A 20371-nucleotide genomic window follows, 5' to 3' on the forward strand; every position below is an offset into this window, starting at 1 on the left:
GAGAGAGAGAGAGAGAGCAGCATAAACTTTTTTTTAATTTCAAGCAGCTTGGAATCATCAGTTATTTTACAGACATATTTATTGGAACTTTTTCCTAGGAGCTAAACTGCATTTATATCTACTGAAAATACTATCAATTAAAATGTTGAAACATTTCCATGTATTTTTATTTATTTAAAGTGTGAAAATCCTTCTTTGTCATTGTCTGTCAAAGAAGATGATTATGAATATTAATAAAAATGTTAATTCAATCTTATTTTATTATTAATTCAAGTCTTTCACGGATGAAATACATTTTCCAATGGATATATGACTAACCATATCATGTCTATACTTGTTATATACTAACAAGGTCCAGAGAAGATGTCTAATCACTAAATGGCCAATCATTTCTTTAAACTAGGCACTGAATTAGCATTTACTGGTTATAGCTTCTTTATACCCAGTAGCTCTTAATGTAAAAGATTTGGTCAGAGGCACCTAGAATGCATTCCTCCATTTCTGCCTTAAAATACGAGTTGCAAAACCTCTGAAATATATATATATATTTTGCTCTGTTAGCTTTTTTTTTTATATGAAAGGGCTTTTCCTGCTCAAAACTTCAGGAGTCACATTATTTTTTTTTATCAACTATTTTATATTTTATTCCTTATGTTTAAAAAAAAATGTTTTAAAATAGAGAAATGATAGTAATGAAATAATAAAGACAATTTATAGCTAATTTTTAAAAGGTTAATGGAAACTTGATATTAGAAACAAAAAACATTTTAAAAGATGTATTATAAATAAGATATTTTCTTACTTTAAAGCTATATTTATATATATAGGACTCTGGTCCACCATGTCGATCTTTTTTAGTTTTGCTGAAAAGAACCAATTCTTCAAAAAGAAATATATGCCGCATTGATTTCTTCCTTCCTTGGGTAACAAAAAATTCATTCTGTCGGAGAAGGCGACCTTGTTCTTGTAAATTTACCTGAAGAAAAATTTTTTTTTTAATTAATGATAACAGGAAAAAGAAAAATACTAAAAAAACCCCAACCTCTTTCCTATTTATTACTAATGATTAAGGTCAATTTATTCCAGAAATGAGTATAGTCAACTGAACAGATGCTAGTATATTACTGGTACTTGTTTTATCATCTTTGGGTAAAAAAAAACACATTGATCTACAATAGTTTTAACTTTAAATACAGAAAGAGGAAAATAATAACTTGGTCCTCAATCTAGCTCTTGAGTGTCTTTCACAGAGTCCATTCAGTTGCAAGTATTCAAATCAGATTCCTGGTCTAAGGATAGATAAATGGATATACACTACTTGTTGAATCAATGTTTGAGTTTGGGTGTTTTTTCTTTCTCACCAGTCAGGTTTGCTGCCCTTCTTCATTTAACTAAACCATTAAATATAATAAGGGGAATTATTCTTTCAACAACTAGTACATACTTTATCAATGTTCTTTGGATTAGGATTTAAATGTCAAAGAATTGACACAACCTTTCCTCTGTGTGTTGTGAAAGGTGACTAAAAGAAGTTGAGGTAGGATTTGCACTCCAACCTTGTAAATCCCTCATCAGTAATGATTACCTAAACAGACCCATGGGTTGCAGGTACCTAAGTGGTACAAAGGTATCATCTACCAGGAATAGGGAAGGATCAACAAACAGTGGATGCAGTGATGCAGTTACAGTGCATGTCCCATTTTACTACACCTACTACAGCTATCAAAACATACAGAGGTGTTAGTAAATGCATAGCACTTTTTCTGGTGCACTATCACTTTTGCCCACCTCTTTGATGATGATGACTAACCCATAAATATTTTGGAAAAGGTTCCTCCAAAGTACAACATTTGTTTCAACACCTTTTAGATTAAAACAATAACAAATCTTGCCAAATATAAATGGCTTCATTTATATTTTATGAAAAAAGAGAAAGATCATTTATACCATACAGGAATTTGTAGCTTTCTGTTCAAACAGGAGTGAACTGATATATATGAAGATATATTAATAAAATAGAAAACACCAACAAATATTTCAATTTATTCTATCGAAAGGGAAATGAAGAGTAATTTCCCTTGCATTTCACTGTACTTATTGTGATCAAGAGGTACAAGATGGCTGAGGTGACAAGGAGGCAGCTTGTCCTCTATCCTGCAAACGTCCATACTTCTCTCCCTTCTGTCGATGTCTGGTTTCCCCAAACAAATGGGATGCCATTCAGTGCAACATGATCAAGAACAGGCTGGTGCACTGTCTGGTATGTTTTTCTACTTTGCCTCCTAGCCCCAGAATGGTGCCTGACTCAACACAGTGGTATCACTCTTGACTGTCACTTAGCTTGATAGCAACTGTCAGCATATCAGTGTTTCCCTAAGGCTTGGCCTCCAGATCAGTGAGCCTTACAAATGCTGCTGCTGCTGATCCACTGGGGATTCTTTTGGCCTCCACCCTTTTGTCATGCTATTATGGTGTTGGCTGCCTTCTACACCATACTGCTTTCAATGAGATCATAAAGCATGGCCTAAATACTGCAGGCTTCCACTCCCAGCTAGATCCAGGAGATCTAGACAGAAGGAATAGTAAAAGGTAAGATGACATAACAATTTTCCTATTCCATGGTACTAGGATAAAGTGTACAGGTACTCTTTATTCAGCTTCTAAACTTTTAGTATTAAACACAAGTTGGGCAAGACTATTGCAGTTGACACTGATGTAAGTATATAAATTTCTACCATCCATACAAGTTATTTGTCATCAAATTACAACCAAATTAAATGAGTACACTTTCTCTGTTCATCCTTATTTATAAACACCTTCACAATCAAGACAAATATTCTTGATATAGTTTAGTCAGGACCAATGCCAGAGTATTCAGTAGTCTTAGAGTAGCTCTACAATGAGTAACTCCTCATCCCATTTATGATTGTTTGCTGAATACAGCCAGGCCCAGTAGCTTTTAATATATAGTAATCCCTCGACTATCATGGGTGTTACATTCCAAAACCCCACCATGATAGGTGATAATCCGCAAAGTAGAAACAGTACTGTACTGTATATATTTTAAAAATTATTTTTATAATTTGTATGTATTTATTTTATTATAAATGCAAAACAACACCATGGAGGAATTGATGTAAGCTTAAATAATAAACTGCGATTGGTGAACTGCAATATGGCGAGGGATTACTGTATATCCTTACAATATTATATCAATAGTTCAGCTGATGGTCACATATGTATATATTTTTTCTAGAACTCCAGGTTTTAGTACCTTAGGCAATCACCTAATCTGCTTGAATGCAACAGGCCTTGACATTAGAATATTCTTTGTATCAAAAATTAGTATATTCTTTGTACGAAAGTGATTTCCATCACTGCCACTGACATCAAATCTCACCATCTCTCATATTATCATAAATTTCTTCAATACATTAACTTCATGTTCCTAATATTGTACAAAGACTATGCTTTACACCTTCACAAAACAAGACCTGACATATTTGGATAGTTGAAATAATGTGGAAACTCAATATTTTGGAAAGAAAGAAGTATAGAAGCAGATGAAAGAAGTTTAAATATTTCCAATGCATTATTTGAGCCTTGACTTACATCACATTCTTTCAGAGAATCCATAGCCAACATATCATTGCCATGACGTAGATGGAATTTCACCATTTCTTCAGCAGACTGAAAGTTAAGGACATTATCATTTAGTTATTTAGATAAATTGATTATGAATTGAGAAAACATTTACATAGTTACAGTCTAAAAACTGTTTAACCCTTCTGAATCCATCAATACACTTTAGCAGGTGCAATTTCATTTGACTATATTCCTGGAAGAAACAAAAACTGATTTTGAGATTTATAATAGAAAAATTCTTATTTTCAGTTATAAATACATATCTATGTGGCCATCAGCTTCGGTGTCTTCAAGGAGTGTAGTCAAACAAAATTACGTTTTCTAAAGTGTACTTGCAAGTTCAAAAGGTTAAGAAGCAAAACTTCCGTTTTCAATGAAGTGAGAGATATTTGTTAGTTTGTGGCCGATGACAGTACCGCCTGATTGGTACCCATTCCAGTGGAACGTTAAAAGCACCATTTGAGTGTGATCATTGCCAGGGCCACTGACTGGCTCCCATGCTGATGGCATGTAAAAAAAGCACCATTTGAGTATGGTCGTTGCCAGTGCTGCCAGATTGGCTCTTGTGCAGGTGGCATGTAAAAATCACCATTCAAGCATGGCCGATGCCAGTACTGCCTGACTGGCCCTTGTGCTAGTGGCACGTAAAAGCACTCACTATACTCTCGGAGTGGTTGGCATTAGGAAGGGCATCCAGCTGTAGGAACTTTACCAGATCAAATTGGAGAAAGGTGCAGCCTTCTGGCTCACCAGCCCTCAGTCAAACCATCCAACTCATGCCAGCAATGGAAAGCGGATGTTAAACAACGATGATGATGATGATGATGATGATGATGATGATGATGATGATGATGATGTAGTGATGATTAGTAATGGATATTACTATATTGCTCTCTACCTTCAAATCATTATATTCAGTTTCTGTTTCTGGGCAAGCTTTTATCATTTGTTTTAGCAACAGAGCATACTTTCCCATTCTTTGAACTGGCCGGAGAAGGTAACTGGACAAATTCATCTTGTCTTTAAGTTCATTCTGTTTGATCTTAAAATAAAAGAAATACAAATAACAGTTAAGCAAAATAATACATTTTATAAGCAGTTTACTTTTCTTATTAATCTATTTCTTTTGTGAACTTGTTTTCACAACAATAAGTGACAACAGCAAATTGTTACTGCAACCAGGTTTCAACCCTATACCAATCCACAAATGTTTTTTGTTGTTTCTGTCTCTCTAAGTAATTATAAGTTTATCTCATTAGGGTGATATTTTGACTAGACACAGGACTCAACATATCTGATCCTATAGGGTACAAACAGTAAGATGCTTGTAAATATTTTTTTAAATTGGGGAAAAAGCTTTTAATAAACAGCTAAATTTAAAAATGCAAATGACCTTTATTCATTATTAATTGACAAAAAATGGAAGAAGAGAAAAAACAAACAATAAAAGAAAATGCAATGTACAGTTTGAAATTTTATAAAACAGAAGAAATATTGACAGGTAAAATGCTAGACTTACTCGAAAAAATTCCGTGCCATGTTCTGCCATTAAATGATCGGATTTTGGTTTGTTTTTGTTGTACAGAGCATAGAGGTAAAATTGTTCTTCCTAGAAGTTAGATGATCAAACACATTATAAGAACAACAAAAATCATTTTTTTGTTTGTTTTTAATGTATAAATACATATACAAAATATTAAGAGTATACATACCTACTGGAAATATAGCTGGCCATCTTACATTTTAAATAATTCATGGAATTAATAACCTAATTATCACTGACAACCTTATGTTGACCAATGGTTTTTTTTTAAGTGCTGTTTTAAAAAAAAACTTGGTAAAATCCAGTTGCTTTAATCAAGTAGACTTATGATCAAAGAGGTTTGACCGTCTTGAAATTTTTCTATAAATTCATGTTCCAAGAAATTTCCTGTAATTTTGATTTCTGAATTTTATTGAATATTTAAATGACAAGTTTTTCACAGGTGTAGGAGTGGCTATGTGATAAGTATCTTGCTTATAAACCACATGGTTCCGGGTTCAGTTCCACTGCATGGTACCTTGGGCAAGTGTCTTCTACTATGGCCTCGGGCTGACCAAAGCCTTGTGAGTGGATTTGGTAGACGGAAGCTGAAAGAAGCCCATCGTATGTATGTTTATCTACATATGTGTGTGTGTGTGTGTCTGTGATTGTCCCCCCAACATTGCTTGACAACCAATGCTGGTGCGTTTACATCTCTGTAACTTAGCAGTTCAGCAAAAGAGACCAATAGAATAAGTACTAGGCTTACAAAGAATAAGTCCTGGGGTTAATTTGCTCGACTAAATGCAGTGCTCCAGCATAGCCACAGTCAAATGACTGAAACAAGTAAAAGAGTAAATTTAAATATTCGTTGCATTCACTGTAGATTTAATAAACAATATTAATTCGTTGTAGGTGAAATTTTCTGTTTTTATTTGCAACAGTCTCTCACTCTTTCTTGCCTCTATCTTCATTAATGTTAATTTAACATATATTCATTTCAAGTTTTAATTCTCTATTTACAAACCCCACAGTTTATTCTATATATGTAATTTTAAAAAATTATTTATTGAATGAATGAATGCTATTAGACAAAATAGCTATATAACTTTGTGACTTATTTTTGATAAAACGAAAATTTTTTAATATACTGGTGTAACTTGGTATTTTTTTGAAATGGCTGTTTAGAACGCTAGAAGCCTTATAATAATAACTATGTGATCACTGCTATTTCTAGCATGCTAAATGTGGTTGGGTTACCTTGACGTTTGTTTAAATTACAGATATATTACAGCTACGACAAATTACTGAAAGAAATATTTACTAAGCAAGTGGTATTTTTTTATAAATTGAAGTTTTCAGGAAAATTTACTTTCTGAACTTTCTTTCATTATTGAATATTTAAAGTTCACAAATTTAAATATTTGGTATGAGATAGCTTGGCAGTCTTTCACTTGAACCTGTACACTTCATTAATTTCTGTAAAATTTTTTTATTTATTTACTTTTTGCACACTGTGTTCAGCTCTCTATATTTGTAGCCAGTCACATACACAATGTGTGTTTTTGTATGTACGTTTGTATACGTTTATGTGTGTGTTTGAGTGTGTGTGTGTGTGTGTGTTTGAGTATGTGTGTGTGTGTGAGAGAGAGAGAAAGAGAAAGAGAGAGTGATGCCTAAGTGGCACTCTCTCTCTCTCTTTCTATCACACACACACACACAAACACAGATGTCCATTTCATATACATGTACATACATCTTTCACTTTAAAACAAAAGTAAATAAATAAAAATTTTTTACGGAAATTAACAAACAAAACCAGCTGTTCCTTTTGGCATTTCTGAGGGTTCAATTGAAAGAATAACGAGCTTTTATTTATACAATATTTTCATTTCATGTTTATTTTCATTCACTCTTTCCCCTACCTTTCTCATACATACACTGTCTCTTAATATAAACACACACTCCAAGTTTGATGAGCTGAAAATTGCCCGGAGGGCAGTCTTTCTGCTAGTTAAACCTGGAAAAAGTAGACAGAAGTGAGGAACAAAAGATTTTACGAATATTTACTGAAGTAGGGAGTATGATATTTGTCAGTTTGATCTGGAGAGTATTCGGTCTTATCAGAGGTAAAGACACTTTAACCACCAGCATTTTACTTTACTGTTCTGGAAAAAATATTTCAAGTAATCCTGTTTAGCCAATGTCAGAACAGTTTATTCCACCTAAAGCAGTTACATAATTGAATACTGCTTCCCAATTTCAACAGAAGGCAGAAGCTAGCAGAATTGTTAGTACACCAGGCAAAATACTTAGTGACATTTTATCTGTCTTTATGGTCTGAGTTCAAATTCTGCTGAGGTGAACTTTGCCATTCATCCTTTCGGAGTTGATAGAAAAAGGACCAGTTGGACACTGGGGTTGATGTAATTGACTTACACATTTCCCCAAACTTGCTGGCCTTGTATCAAAATTTTAAACCATTAACAAGTGTGTATAGATGGATGGATATGTGTTCTGCAGAATGATTCAGATGCATCTAGATAATATACGAAACCTTATTTTTTATTTTGTTACAATTTTGTCTTTCTATATTTTTAAAATTGTTTTTGCAGTTTTCTCATAAATATCTTTATGTGTGAAAAAGTGTGCATGTCTGTGTGTAAGCATTTGTGTGTGTGTGTGTGCATGTATGTGCGTGCATGCGCGTGCATGCGTGTGTGTATTAGAAAAAATACTATTATAAAAAGATACCATTTTGAAAAAATGATGGCAAATTGTTCAGTTGTCCAGGAATACCTTGTTCAACTATCCAAGTGGCTGGTATACAAATGGCAGTATAGCAGACCAGCTATTCTGGAATCCCTAAGGGCTGTGGCTGTTAACAGGGGATTGGGGTTCAAGAAATATTTAATGAATGCAGTGCAGAGGTAGGTGAAAGTTGTGGTAAAGAAGTTGAAAGTGAGAGACTGTGAGATTATAATAATGCTAAAAGGGACTTCCTATACAGTTGTCACATTTAACATGTTAGTATTGTAATCTAAATGATAAGTAATAGTTTATCTTACTACTCTTATTGTTCCTTAGACTTGCCATTTTTTTGAGAATCTATGTTAAATATCTCAGTTGGCAAGACCAAAATAGCATTAAATTTTTTAGAGAAATCTTTTAAGATTGCTTATTATTCTACTTCTGAATGATGTACTTTTTCATCCAATGTATTTACCATTTATCTTTTACTTGTTTCAGTCATCTGACTGTAGCCATGTAGAGGTACTGCTTTGAAGGCAATGTATATATGTGTGTGTGTGTATATATATATATATATATATATATATATATATATATATATATATATATATATATATATATATATATATACACACACACACACACACACACACAAACACATACACAACAAGATTATTCCAGTTTCCATCTACCAAATCCACTCACAAGGCTTTGGTCGGCCTGAGGCTATAGTGGAAGACACTTATCCAAGGTGCCACATAGTGAGATTGAACCCAGAACCATGTGGTTGGGAAGCAAGCTTCTTATCACACAGCCACGCCCATGCCTATATATAAATACATAAGGATATTATTGTTAATAATTTACAATAATATCATTGGCTAACATGCGTAATAACATCAGTGGTTAGCATGCTAGCCACTGATATTTTTGTAAATTATTAATAATAATATCCTTATATATTTTTTAATTTTTTATTCACTTTGATCATCTTTTTAAATTTGCTGTGGCATTAAAAATGCTTATTGAGCACATGGATGAAGCAGGTATGGTTTTGGCCCTGGGTCAGTATTAGTCAGTGACAAGAACAAAGTGATCATTCACAAAGTTCGAAATCACTGTGATATGGGTGTGTCTGATTTTCATTTTTGATCCTTTTTGTTTATGGTATGGGGTCTTGAAATTTTACTGCTTGCTCCCTTGATTTCGCCCTTGTATACAAGTGAAAACTGTGGTTTTGAGTCATTTAGACTGCTATTTTTAGCATAATGGTGCTACAAGTAGTACCCATCATTATACACACACACACACACACACACACACATAGTTGAAGCATTAAAATTAATCAAAGGACATACTAAATATGTCTATCTGCTGGAAATAACAGTCAAAGCTCTTATTTAAATCGCCAACATACACTGATAATAACTACAAAAATCAACCATCCGAAGGCAAATGGGCTAAGACAATCTCTCAGCATACATTCAAGTATTTGGACTGGTTTCTGGACTGGCATAATATGGAGAGCTCCAACCCATAACATTGAAGTCTGTGCTGCAACTGATTTGTTTTGTGCCGAATCATAGCAGCCACAAGTGTGAAAATAATATATATTGAAGAAACTTGCCCAAAGTGCCATGCAGTAGGGCTGAACCCAGAATCACATGGTTGAGAAGAAAGCATTTTCCACACAGCTACATCTGTGCCTATGTTATGAGCTATTATTTATACCGACATATGCATTTTGAGGTACTAAGTAAAAAAGTTATTTTCATCAAAAACTGTATTCAAACTTGATAATTAATAAACTTAATTAGCTCAACAGACAGATTAATACAACTAAAAAACAGATATAAACCAAACTAAGCTTTACACAGTATGTTATAAGCTTGTTAGCAGAAAGAAAATTTCTTACGTGTGAAAGGAAAATTTGAGCAATCTGAAATGGGTAATGTTTGCAAGTTTCCAGTTCTTGCAAGAAATACTGGTTATGGAATTCATAGATCTTTTCAATATTACCAAAAATAATATTTCTTTTGCCTCGAAGAGCATGAGGGACTTCCTCCTTGGTTATTTCAGGTATGTAGTTATCGACAATCAATTTTAAAGCTTGTACATAATCTCGTTCAGTGGATATAAGTTCTTGAAGGATAAGAGCCACTGTCCTGTAAAACGAGAAAACAAAGAAAGATGAACTATATTAAATACAATCACTTTTAAAATAAAAAACATTTTAGAATTTAGAAACTTTATTTTATTAATTTAAAAATATGAATATTTATACTGAAATGTTTTTTACCCCTATATATTGAAAGAATTGCTTGAGAATCAGACAAAATGCAGGGTTGTTATTTACTCCAGCTCTTTATGTTATGAATTTAAATCCTACCAAAGTCAAGTTGGTTTTTTGGCATATAAAAAATAAAATGCCACTCAAAATACTGGAATATAGGCATCACTTTGTCTAGCTGTCATGCCTTCACAGCTTCACTGCATTAAGTGTGTGAGGTTAAGATCCAGATATTAACAAACTTAACTATGATTCCTCTTGTTTATAAAATATAACAGCAAAGAGTAACAATTTTTCTTTGTATGTATAAGTGACAATGTATATCACACACACACACACACACACACACACGTATCCGGGCTAAGTTTGGCAATTTTTTATGTCTTGTTTTCTCAGAAACAGCTTCATGTATTGCTGTACAGTCAATGGTGTTAAAGAGCATAGAGATTAAAATTGTAATTGAGAAAATGTTAGTTGACAAGGAGGACACTAAGCCATCTGAATATTTGAAAAGAGCTACCTTTATCATGATGATTAATGCCTGGTAGCAAAATGCTGGCATCATAACTACTGCTCAATGCTCTATGAACACTGTGAAGTAAGATGTGACATAGACAGTTGCAAAGGAAACTACGAAGTCATGGCTAGAGAAAGGGATACAACAGGTGTTCTGATTGCATCTGCATGCTGGGATTCATTGCCACATATTTGAACAGGGCCTTAGCCTTAACTTAGATGGCTATGTGAACCTGCCAGAGATGGTGGTCAACCCCTTACTGGAAAAGGTTGCTGCTGGGAAATCATATACGTGGAAGCAGGATTCAACTCTTAGCCATACTATCAGAAAGAGTTAAAAGTGATTGTTGGAGAATTTCTATGACTTCGCCAGCTCCAGTATCTGGCTTCCTATCTCCCTGATTACAATTCCATGAATTACAATATGTGAGGCCAGGTTGAGAAAGATATCAACTGCTCTGTCTGCAACATCAAGGTGGAGCTGGTCACCAAGGTTGAGCTAGTGGTCAAAATCAAGGAGGTATTTGAAGATCTTCCCAAGGACACAGTGAAGAATGCATGCACCAGGTTCTGGAGTTGTCTTGAAGCCATGGTGGAAGCTGAGGGAGGCTACCTTGAAATATCAATTATTCCCAGCCATAATCTAGTTGATGGTTTTTGATTTTTTAAAAATACTTTTATTTTTAAATAGCATATCATGTTTTTTCCCTTATATGCAAAGTGTCAAATTTAGCCAAGACACCCTGTATACGTCCGACTCATTCCAGCATGGAAAATGGGCATTAAATGAGTTTCTTGCTCCCAAGCTGTGGATGTTAATAAAGTATGGAACACAAAACTGATATTCTGATTGGACAATATTATTTGGTCAAAACAATTTTACTGGTGTGTGTATGTGTATGTGTATGCACACACACACACACACACACACACACACACACACACACACACACACACACACACACACACACACACACACGCGGGGAATGGAAGATAGAAAAAGAGTGACTGATTACCTGAAGGAAATCAAAAGGAAGAAAATAATGAAGTAAATATTTAGAAATGTGTCTGCATGAAATTAGTAGTTCAGGTCTTTCATTTAATGCATATGATTCTCGGAATAAAATGAAAATTTTTTCTATCTTACATTCCAGATTTGGATGATAAGAACTATGCTAGTAGGGTGCTCTGACCTTCTTTGGGTAAGCAGTTTTTTTGCTAACATATTTTAACCTTTCTTTAACTTACCATACCAAAGAATTTTAATATCCTTTCCTTTGTATCTTTGAAGTATCTGCCCTACATTCCTTTGCTAAACTGCACATTTGCATTTTATCTTGTTTTATATATATATTTAAATATGTATATATTTAAATATGTAGTCTTGTAGAAAAATTCTTTTGCTAACTTTCTTTCAATTTATCATTTCCTGTTCTTATCAAACAACGTCATTAACATTTATTTACATGTTATGTTATTTTATGTTATTATTTCTTTCATTTTCACTTTCTCTTTTTTATTTAAATTTTGTGTAAAATGGTTCAATGGTCAACCAATAAACCCCAGTAAGCTTGTCACAATATTCAAATGTTTCCATTTGACACTCAGTTGTTTACAAATGCATGCACACACGCAGGCACGCATGCACACATGCATGCATGCATGAACACACACACACACACACTGTTTCTTGTTTTATACAAAGTCAGGTAAATTCTAGTAGAATATGAAATAGTCCACCTAAAACGATTTCATTCCATTCCATCTAAAAGACAATCCTGAAATGTTTATTAATCAAGAAAAATTCCTCCTGTAAATAGAGATCCTGAGCCAAACAGATTTCTTTAATCTGGTAAAGTGAGAATTATTTTCTGGAAAGTCTACAAAAGCATTGCAAGCATTATAATATGATAAATAAAAAGTCTTTCTTTCATTAGATAAGACTAAAAACTTTGATAGCTTTGACAAAAAAACAAAACAAATGAACAATCATTCTACTGCATTTCTGATATTTATAAAAATATATGGTACCAATATATACAACTCTTTTAAACTAGAAGTTAAAGATATAGCTACCAACCTTAATATGGATGATACAGTAGAATATCTGTTTTTCACCCTCCATGCAAACTTAATCAACTCTCCACAAATTGAATTAAGAACGACTTTGCAAATGCATCCTAGACACAATTTTACTTACAAACAAATATGTTAGATGTATCCCTTTATGGAACAATGCTCTGTCAATAATAGAACAGTTTTACAGCATTAGTGACAAACAACATTGTAAATTTTCCCCAGTTCAATATTATTGATTTTTTTTCTCCTTCCATTACTAAACCTCTTCTCAAAGCTTTGGCTTTTGCCAACACTATTGTGCCTGTCAGTGAATTTGATATCAAAATAATTATGTATGGAAGAAAATCCTTTTTGTTTTTGACAATTCAGCTTGAGTTAAAAAAAAAAAGAGATGATTTATTTGATGTTTCTCCAAGAATATATAATAGCACTTAACTATGAAAAATTACAATTATAATTTACATTTTAGCATGATTACATAAAAAAAAACTTCCTGCCTTGAACAGAACCCTTTGAAGAGATGATGGGCTCTTAATCATATGCGTTATGAATGGCCATGAATTAGACTAAGACCTCATTAAACTTATTAGTGATATGGGTTTAAGGCTTGCAGTTGATACTGATTTTAGTGTAGTTAATTTTTTCTTTTTACATATATTTCTTTAAACTTAAACACAAAAAGATTCTGCCTACATTTTATGTACTCTTTTTGTCACTTTTTCCAAGAAATACAAGACTTGTTGCTGCAGACCACCACCAGTTTCATTGATTTGATTTTATCTGACACACACACACACACGTATATTTATGTATGCGTGAGTGCATGTATATAGCAATAGAATGAACCATCAACTGTTTCCTTAGTACATTCTCTCCTGATGACCCCATACACTTGCTGGCTTCCGGTATGCAGAGTTCTCGACTGGTAGCACTTGCATGTGCAAGTTGTTTGCAAGACAGTTATGTTTATATATTCGTTTTGCAAGATTCTTGATGTGGATTCGTGTGTTGAATCAGATATTTTTGTATTTAGGGATGGTCATGTTGCCAGTTTAGCCAATAAAATGGCAGATCATTAGAAGAGATACACAAAAAACAAAAGAAGAGAGCAAAAGACCACTGATGAGGTCACAGAAGTGTGACGAAAGAACTCTGGCTGAATTACAATTAACATGAAATAAAGATGAAGCAAGTGAACACTAAATATATAGTGTGTGTGTTTTTATTGGCTAAACTGGCAACATGACCATCCACAAATACAAAAATATATACATTTAGTATTCTTTCTTTCTACAAAGATAACAGTAAAAAAAGTGCTACACACACACACACACACACACTAGTTGAATTATCTTCACTGTAATTGATATTATATAAACATGGTTCAAGTTATAACACCTGTGATAACATAACTGTGTTTTTATGCATTATTACTAGAGAAGTATGGATTAGCTTTTTAAATGTTTCTACATACAATACATTTTGAATGGTACAATATCATAGCAATTAATTGTATTAAAACCATGGTTATAAGATTATAGATCTTGAGTTCAATCCTAAATAAAAAAAAATGTCTGTGTGTGTGTGAGAGAGAGAGAGAGAGAGAGAATATGGTTAGTGAAGATGATCAAAAAGTAGATTGATTGACACAAGGTAGAGAAAAAGATAAGTCCATATTTACATCACAATACAATCTCAAATATAATGCAATTTCCACTTTTACAAATTAGTGACATATCCATTTAAAAAAAAATTATAAATCAAGTATGATGCTATCCCTTAATTCTGACCCTGATATTTTGTATTAAATTTTTCACATTTAATAAACAAGTAAACATGGTAGTTCAATACCACAATGTTATTATATTTTCAGGAATTTATATTGAAATAATCTTCATGTTTTGTTTGTTAGTCATTGTCATATTAGTCACACAGTATTTTGTATATTTATGTACTGTTTCTTTTTATAGTTGAGCACTATACAAAGGCTAAAAACATTGTTAGATAATAAACCTAAGAAACCTTAACAATCTGCCTGGTTTTCAAGAATATCTTTTTTATATTTGAAATAAATCAATGTCTTTGTTCAGGACAAGGAAGAAACTGTCACATAATCAAATTCTAATTAAAATTTTTATAGCTCCATAACAAATTGGCTTTATGCCTTATTTGAAATCAATTTCTACTCTGAGAACTATCAACATTAAGGAAACAGTTTTCGTTATTTCATAAAATAATATTTTTAAAAAAAAGGAGAGAAAATAATTCCATCAATTCTTGTATACATGCATACACACACATATTCTAAGAAAACATTATTTTATTGATATACAGAGGGGTTTAAGAAGCCCATTTGATATTCATGCTTGCCATTTAATCAATGCTGCTATTGCCATTCTCAAGCATTTAATCTTTTCTGTAATAAACAGTATCAAGGGTTTTTGTTGCACATGAAAATGGTTGTGTAGTTAAGAAGTTTGTATCAGTTACATGGTTTTGGAGTCAACCCCACTGCACAGCTCTTTGAGTAAGTGTCATCAAATATAGCCTTAGGTTAATCAATTCTTTTTGGGAAATTCATTAGATGGCAGTTGTGTGTGTGTGTGTGTGTGTGTGTGTGTGTGTGCATGTATACACACATATAAATATAGATTGTAAAATTCCTATTGACTAGGACTTTATTCAACCAGTCTGGTTGAATAAGGCTTCAGGTGGGACTTAAATAAAGCTCCAGTTAACACACTCAGTATTGAGTTTTCTATCAGTCAAATGTTCTGTTGCTATTCTAAAACTTGTTTTAAAATAATCTTGATTTTACCACACACACACACACACACACACACACACACACACACACACACGCACACACACACAAACACACATGTACACATACACACATATATGTGTGTATACATACACACACTGTGTATGTATGCACATGTGTCTATTGATGTATACTTGAAGGACATAAATGGTGAGAAAACCCAACTATAAAATACATAAAATCTCCTTGAATGAGGTTCTTGTAATATTTGTTTTGCAACAAGGTGCTTACACTTCCTTGTCACTCTCACTATTAGAAATACAATGAATCAGTGATTGGCTCATTGGAAATCTGTAATGAACTTCGTTGATATCCACAAATTATGATAGTGGCTGTGTGGTAAGTAACTAGCTTACCAACCACATGGTTTCAGGTTCAGTCCCACTGCATGGCACTTTGGACAAGCGTCTTCTACTATAGCCTTGGGCTGACTAAAGCTTGTGAGTGGATTTGGTAAATGGAAACTGAAAGAAGTCTGTCGTATATATATATATATATATATGTGTGTCATATATATATATATATATATATATATATGTATGTATGTGTGTGTATATGTTTGTCCCCCCAATGTCACTTGACAACTTATGCTGGTGTGTTTACGTCCCTGTAACTTAGTGGTTTGGCAAAAAAGACCGATAGAATAAGTACTAGGCTTACAAAGAATAAGTCCTGGGGTCGATTTGCTCAACTAAAGGCGGTGCTCCAGCATGGCTGCAGTCAAATGACTGAAACAAGTAAAAGAATATAAAACATTCACTAATTATTCCATTACACTGTATATTAGTTGCAAATTTGCAATGAAAAGATACAAACCTACCTACCTACCTACATCTATCTGTCTGTTTGTCTATCAACATGTTGACTTAGCTCTTCATGTTACTTAAAGGTTTAGAAACATGAATGCATGACCAACTCCTAAGACATTCAATAACCAAGTGAAGAAAAAACAAATTGATTTTTTGTCAGAGAAAATTTAACTTGGTCAGATAGGGTCATGTTGTTGTAGTGATAACTCAGTGACACCAAATCTAACACTCCACATGAATATTAATGCTACTTAATAATTATAGCATGGTATTTGATGCATTAGCAACATCACTGCTCAAAGCATGGATTGGTAAGAAATGGTTTCTCTGTTACAGAGACAGTCTAATGACCAACAGTCGGTTACAGTCAGGCAGATTTTGTGATAACTTTGCCACAACAGACAAATGCTATTTAGTCACGAGTGTGTGGTGCTTGGCATAAATGTGGGTGATGGGTCTGGTGGATTATTGAGTTGCAGAATTGGTGATGTAGGTGGGGGTGGGAACTCTGTATAGACAACAAAATAGTATAGACTAGTCTAGGGTAGTATACTGGGATTATCAATGGTCAATGGCTTGAAATACATCAAAAGTACATATCTTTCATGATAACAATATGATACATTAGTTTGCAGACTCTTGGAGTATGCAGCTTTTCTTAGATGCAGAGTTGGCACCTGCAAGCTCTGAGTAAGAGAGGGCCTGTCTAGTAGATTCCATTTGGTATTGGATGAGATGTTGCCATGGTCATGGAGTTTCCAAGATGAAGTAGGACAAGGGTGTCAAAGTTACCCTGTCCCTACATATGAAGGAGAGCAGATACTGCAAGTACCTCTTCTTAAAGTTGTTGGTCATCATACTTGTGTATTGTCTTGTAATACCATTGAGTTGTATAAGGAGTGCTCTATAGACCATGGCTTTGGGGAAGCAGTATCCTCCTGGTGGACAGTTAATAGGGTTTTGAAAGTTGCAGATGAGAGTGTGGGATGAATGTTGTGTGTGTACACACACACACATCCATCCATCCATCTGTCCAAACACACCTACCTATCCACCTCTCTCTCTTTCTGTGTGTGTGTGTGTGTGTGTGTGTGTGTGTGTGTGCACGTGTGTGTCTGTATAAAGGAAGAATACACGAGGAATATAAGCAACAAATTGCATATTGTTTAATTTATGAAAAAATATGATTATCAAAAGGCAACATATGATATAAAATGTCTTGCCAAATATATATAAGAATAACAACAAACAATATTTTGTAATGATATAATCAACGAACGTCATAACCAGTTTCAGATTTCTTTTTTGACAGAACTTTTTAAATAAGAATAAACAAAACAGACCCTTTGAAACATCAGTAGTTTGTTAATTGAAGTCTAATTACATTCAGAATATGTGTGAAATGAAATATTATTTTGCCTCGAAAATATAAATATTTTTTACCTTTAATTAGCATCGTATTATAATGAAATTTTATTAAGTTTATTTGATTTATATTTTTTAGTTTATTTTTGATGTGAAGGAGCAGGTAGGTAGGGTGTGGCCTGCACCTGTTTTCTTCCTAGACTGGAGGTAGAAGTTGTTGTTCAGGAGCCATAAAACACAGGTGTAAACAACATCATGACTTAGAATTGTTACAAACCCATGATTATTCAATGATTTTCAATGAGAGACAAGTCACTGTTAAGCTACTTTGTTATTGGCACACTATATGAAAACAAAGTGAGCCTCTATGTGATCATTTGGTCTATGAGCAATAAGAGTCAAATCTTCAAACTTCACCTCACCATCCAAAATGGGGGGAGGCTTGGATAATACAGCCATAGATACAGAATTATCTATTGCATGCACACACACACACACACACACATGTAGGTATTCATATGCATATATACACTCAAAGATACATATGACTTGCCTTGGGTTCTCAGTAGCAGAACTGAAAGGATACTATGACATACAGCATACATTATGCATTTTTAGAACAAATGAGGCCTAACCTTCTTCAGGGTTGAGCATAGCCAATATCCCCTAGAAGAGAAGAAGTAAGTCTGATCGATAGAAAAAAGAGTGAATGAGAAGAATGCACCTAGTACAGGACTGGTACTTTCACCTGAAGATTGCCAATAAGAAATCTGGAGTAAATATTTATAGCAGGCTTCTGTATAGTTTCTGTCAACCAAATTTCACAAAATTTTGTTCAGTCTGTGGTGGATGACTTTTACCTCAGATCAAACTTGTAATCACATGCTTACTACTTCTTAGCCCAATGGCTATGCCTGTAACCATATGTGGGCATTCCATCCCAAAGGACAACAAATTAAAGAGTAAACAAAAAGTGAGCTACAATTTTTCAGTCTAAGATAAAATTGTTTTAATAGGAAAACACTCACTATATAACAACAACAACAACTGTAAAGCCATATCGCTTTTCTGATTTAGTCTTATAACGGAGGAAGAGAAAGAGTGTAATGAAATTTAAAAAATCTAATGAATATATCTGGAGCATACAAATGGGCAACAGAACAAATGTCTTGATGATGATGACACTGACAAAGTTAAGAAGATGACAACTGATGATCTTTAAGATGAGGATAATGATTATGATGACAAAAATGATTATGATGAAAAAGATGATCATGATGATAAAATGAAAATAAAAATGAAGGTGACAAAAATTTTGATGTCAATGATAATGATGAGCTACTCAGTCAAAATGTTGACTAGACAAAATTCTAACAGTTAAAATGCTTTTGAAACTGAGTTATGGTCTGTTTACAGCTGAATTCAATTAAATCTAGTCAGAGTAACCAATTCTCTGGAGGAATAATACCAAAGTTCCAATAGAAAGGCTTCAATAATCTATTTGACTGTTCCCAAGCTTGTCTTAGAAAATTCAGTTAGAGCAAGCTAATATTGAATTAATTCTTGAACAAATAACTCTTTGGGCTAATGTGACATGAGTAAATACAAAAATATTTCAAAATTAATGATTGTAGTAAAAAGATACTTGGAACTTATAATTCAGACAGCCCCTTGTTTTTCTTATGGTCAATATTTTTTCACAAGTTATAGTTTTATTTCAATCAATTTCTTTAATTTTAAAACAAATCATTTTGGCAACTTTCTTCCCATTTTAGACTGCTTTAGCTTAAAAAATAATTTCTTTTAATTTTTTTTACTAAATATAGATTTTGGTATCTTTCTTTTATTAAATAAATTGCTTCAGTTTTAATGTGAATTATTTTATTACATTTACAAAATAAAACCTATTGGCATTTTGAATGTCAATAATTTGACTGTTAGCAATTTTGACCCCAGGGATTCTGTCTGTAAATGAACAATGCTGATGATACTGAAGACAACAATTTTGATGAAAAGCTATTTACTGAGACATAAGTTTTTGAGTACTGAACAGTTGTACAAGACATTGAATTTTTAGATTAGTGGACTGCAGTAATTTAGTAGAAAGGGGACATAGTTGACTTGATTAATACCTCTATATAATTGGTAATATTTTTTTACTGACCCAAGAGGGATGAAAGTTAAAACCAACCTCAGTAAGATTTGAACTTATTTCTTAAACTGCAGCACACAAAAAGACTTTTCTTGTGGCATTGCCATTTTCTAAGAGATCACACAAATGAAAATTATACAACTTTAAATAAAATGAAAATGAAACATTAAAACAAAATTAGAATATTATTTTATTTAAGACTTAATTCAATTGATCATGTTCAGTTATAAACTTTAAACCTTCCCTATCAATAACTACGCAGAATGTGTTTGTGTCTCTTAACGTTTGTTTTAAAAGTAAATTTGAAATCTGCTCTGTTTATATATATATATATATATATATATATATATATATATATATATATATTCATACACATATATATGTGTATATATATACATATATATATACATACATACAT

At 33.1% G+C, this 20371-nt stretch overlaps 1 protein-coding gene across 3 annotated transcripts in view; it reads right to left on the minus strand.

The window, feature by feature from the left end:
- Positions 1–20371, minus strand: part of LOC106870865 (uncharacterized) — an 823882-nt gene that overhangs the window by 8681 nt on the left and 794830 nt on the right. For all 3 annotated transcript variants that reach the window (XM_052968743.1, XM_052968742.1, XM_052968744.1), the window contains 5 exons: positions 9834–10083; positions 5165–5254; positions 4544–4687; positions 3613–3690; positions 803–976 (listed from right to left, as the gene is read on the minus strand). In XM_052968743.1, the coding sequence (XP_052824703.1) occupies positions 803–976; positions 3613–3690; positions 4544–4687; positions 5165–5254; positions 9834–10083 (736 nt within the window). The remainder of the gene's footprint in view (positions 1–802; positions 977–3612; positions 3691–4543; positions 4688–5164; positions 5255–9833; positions 10084–20371) is intronic.

This window comes from Octopus bimaculoides, chromosome 6, assembly GCF_001194135.2.
Source record: "Octopus bimaculoides isolate UCB-OBI-ISO-001 chromosome 6, ASM119413v2, whole genome shotgun sequence".
Taxonomy (NCBI): Eukaryota; Metazoa; Mollusca; class Cephalopoda; order Octopoda; family Octopodidae; genus Octopus; species Octopus bimaculoides.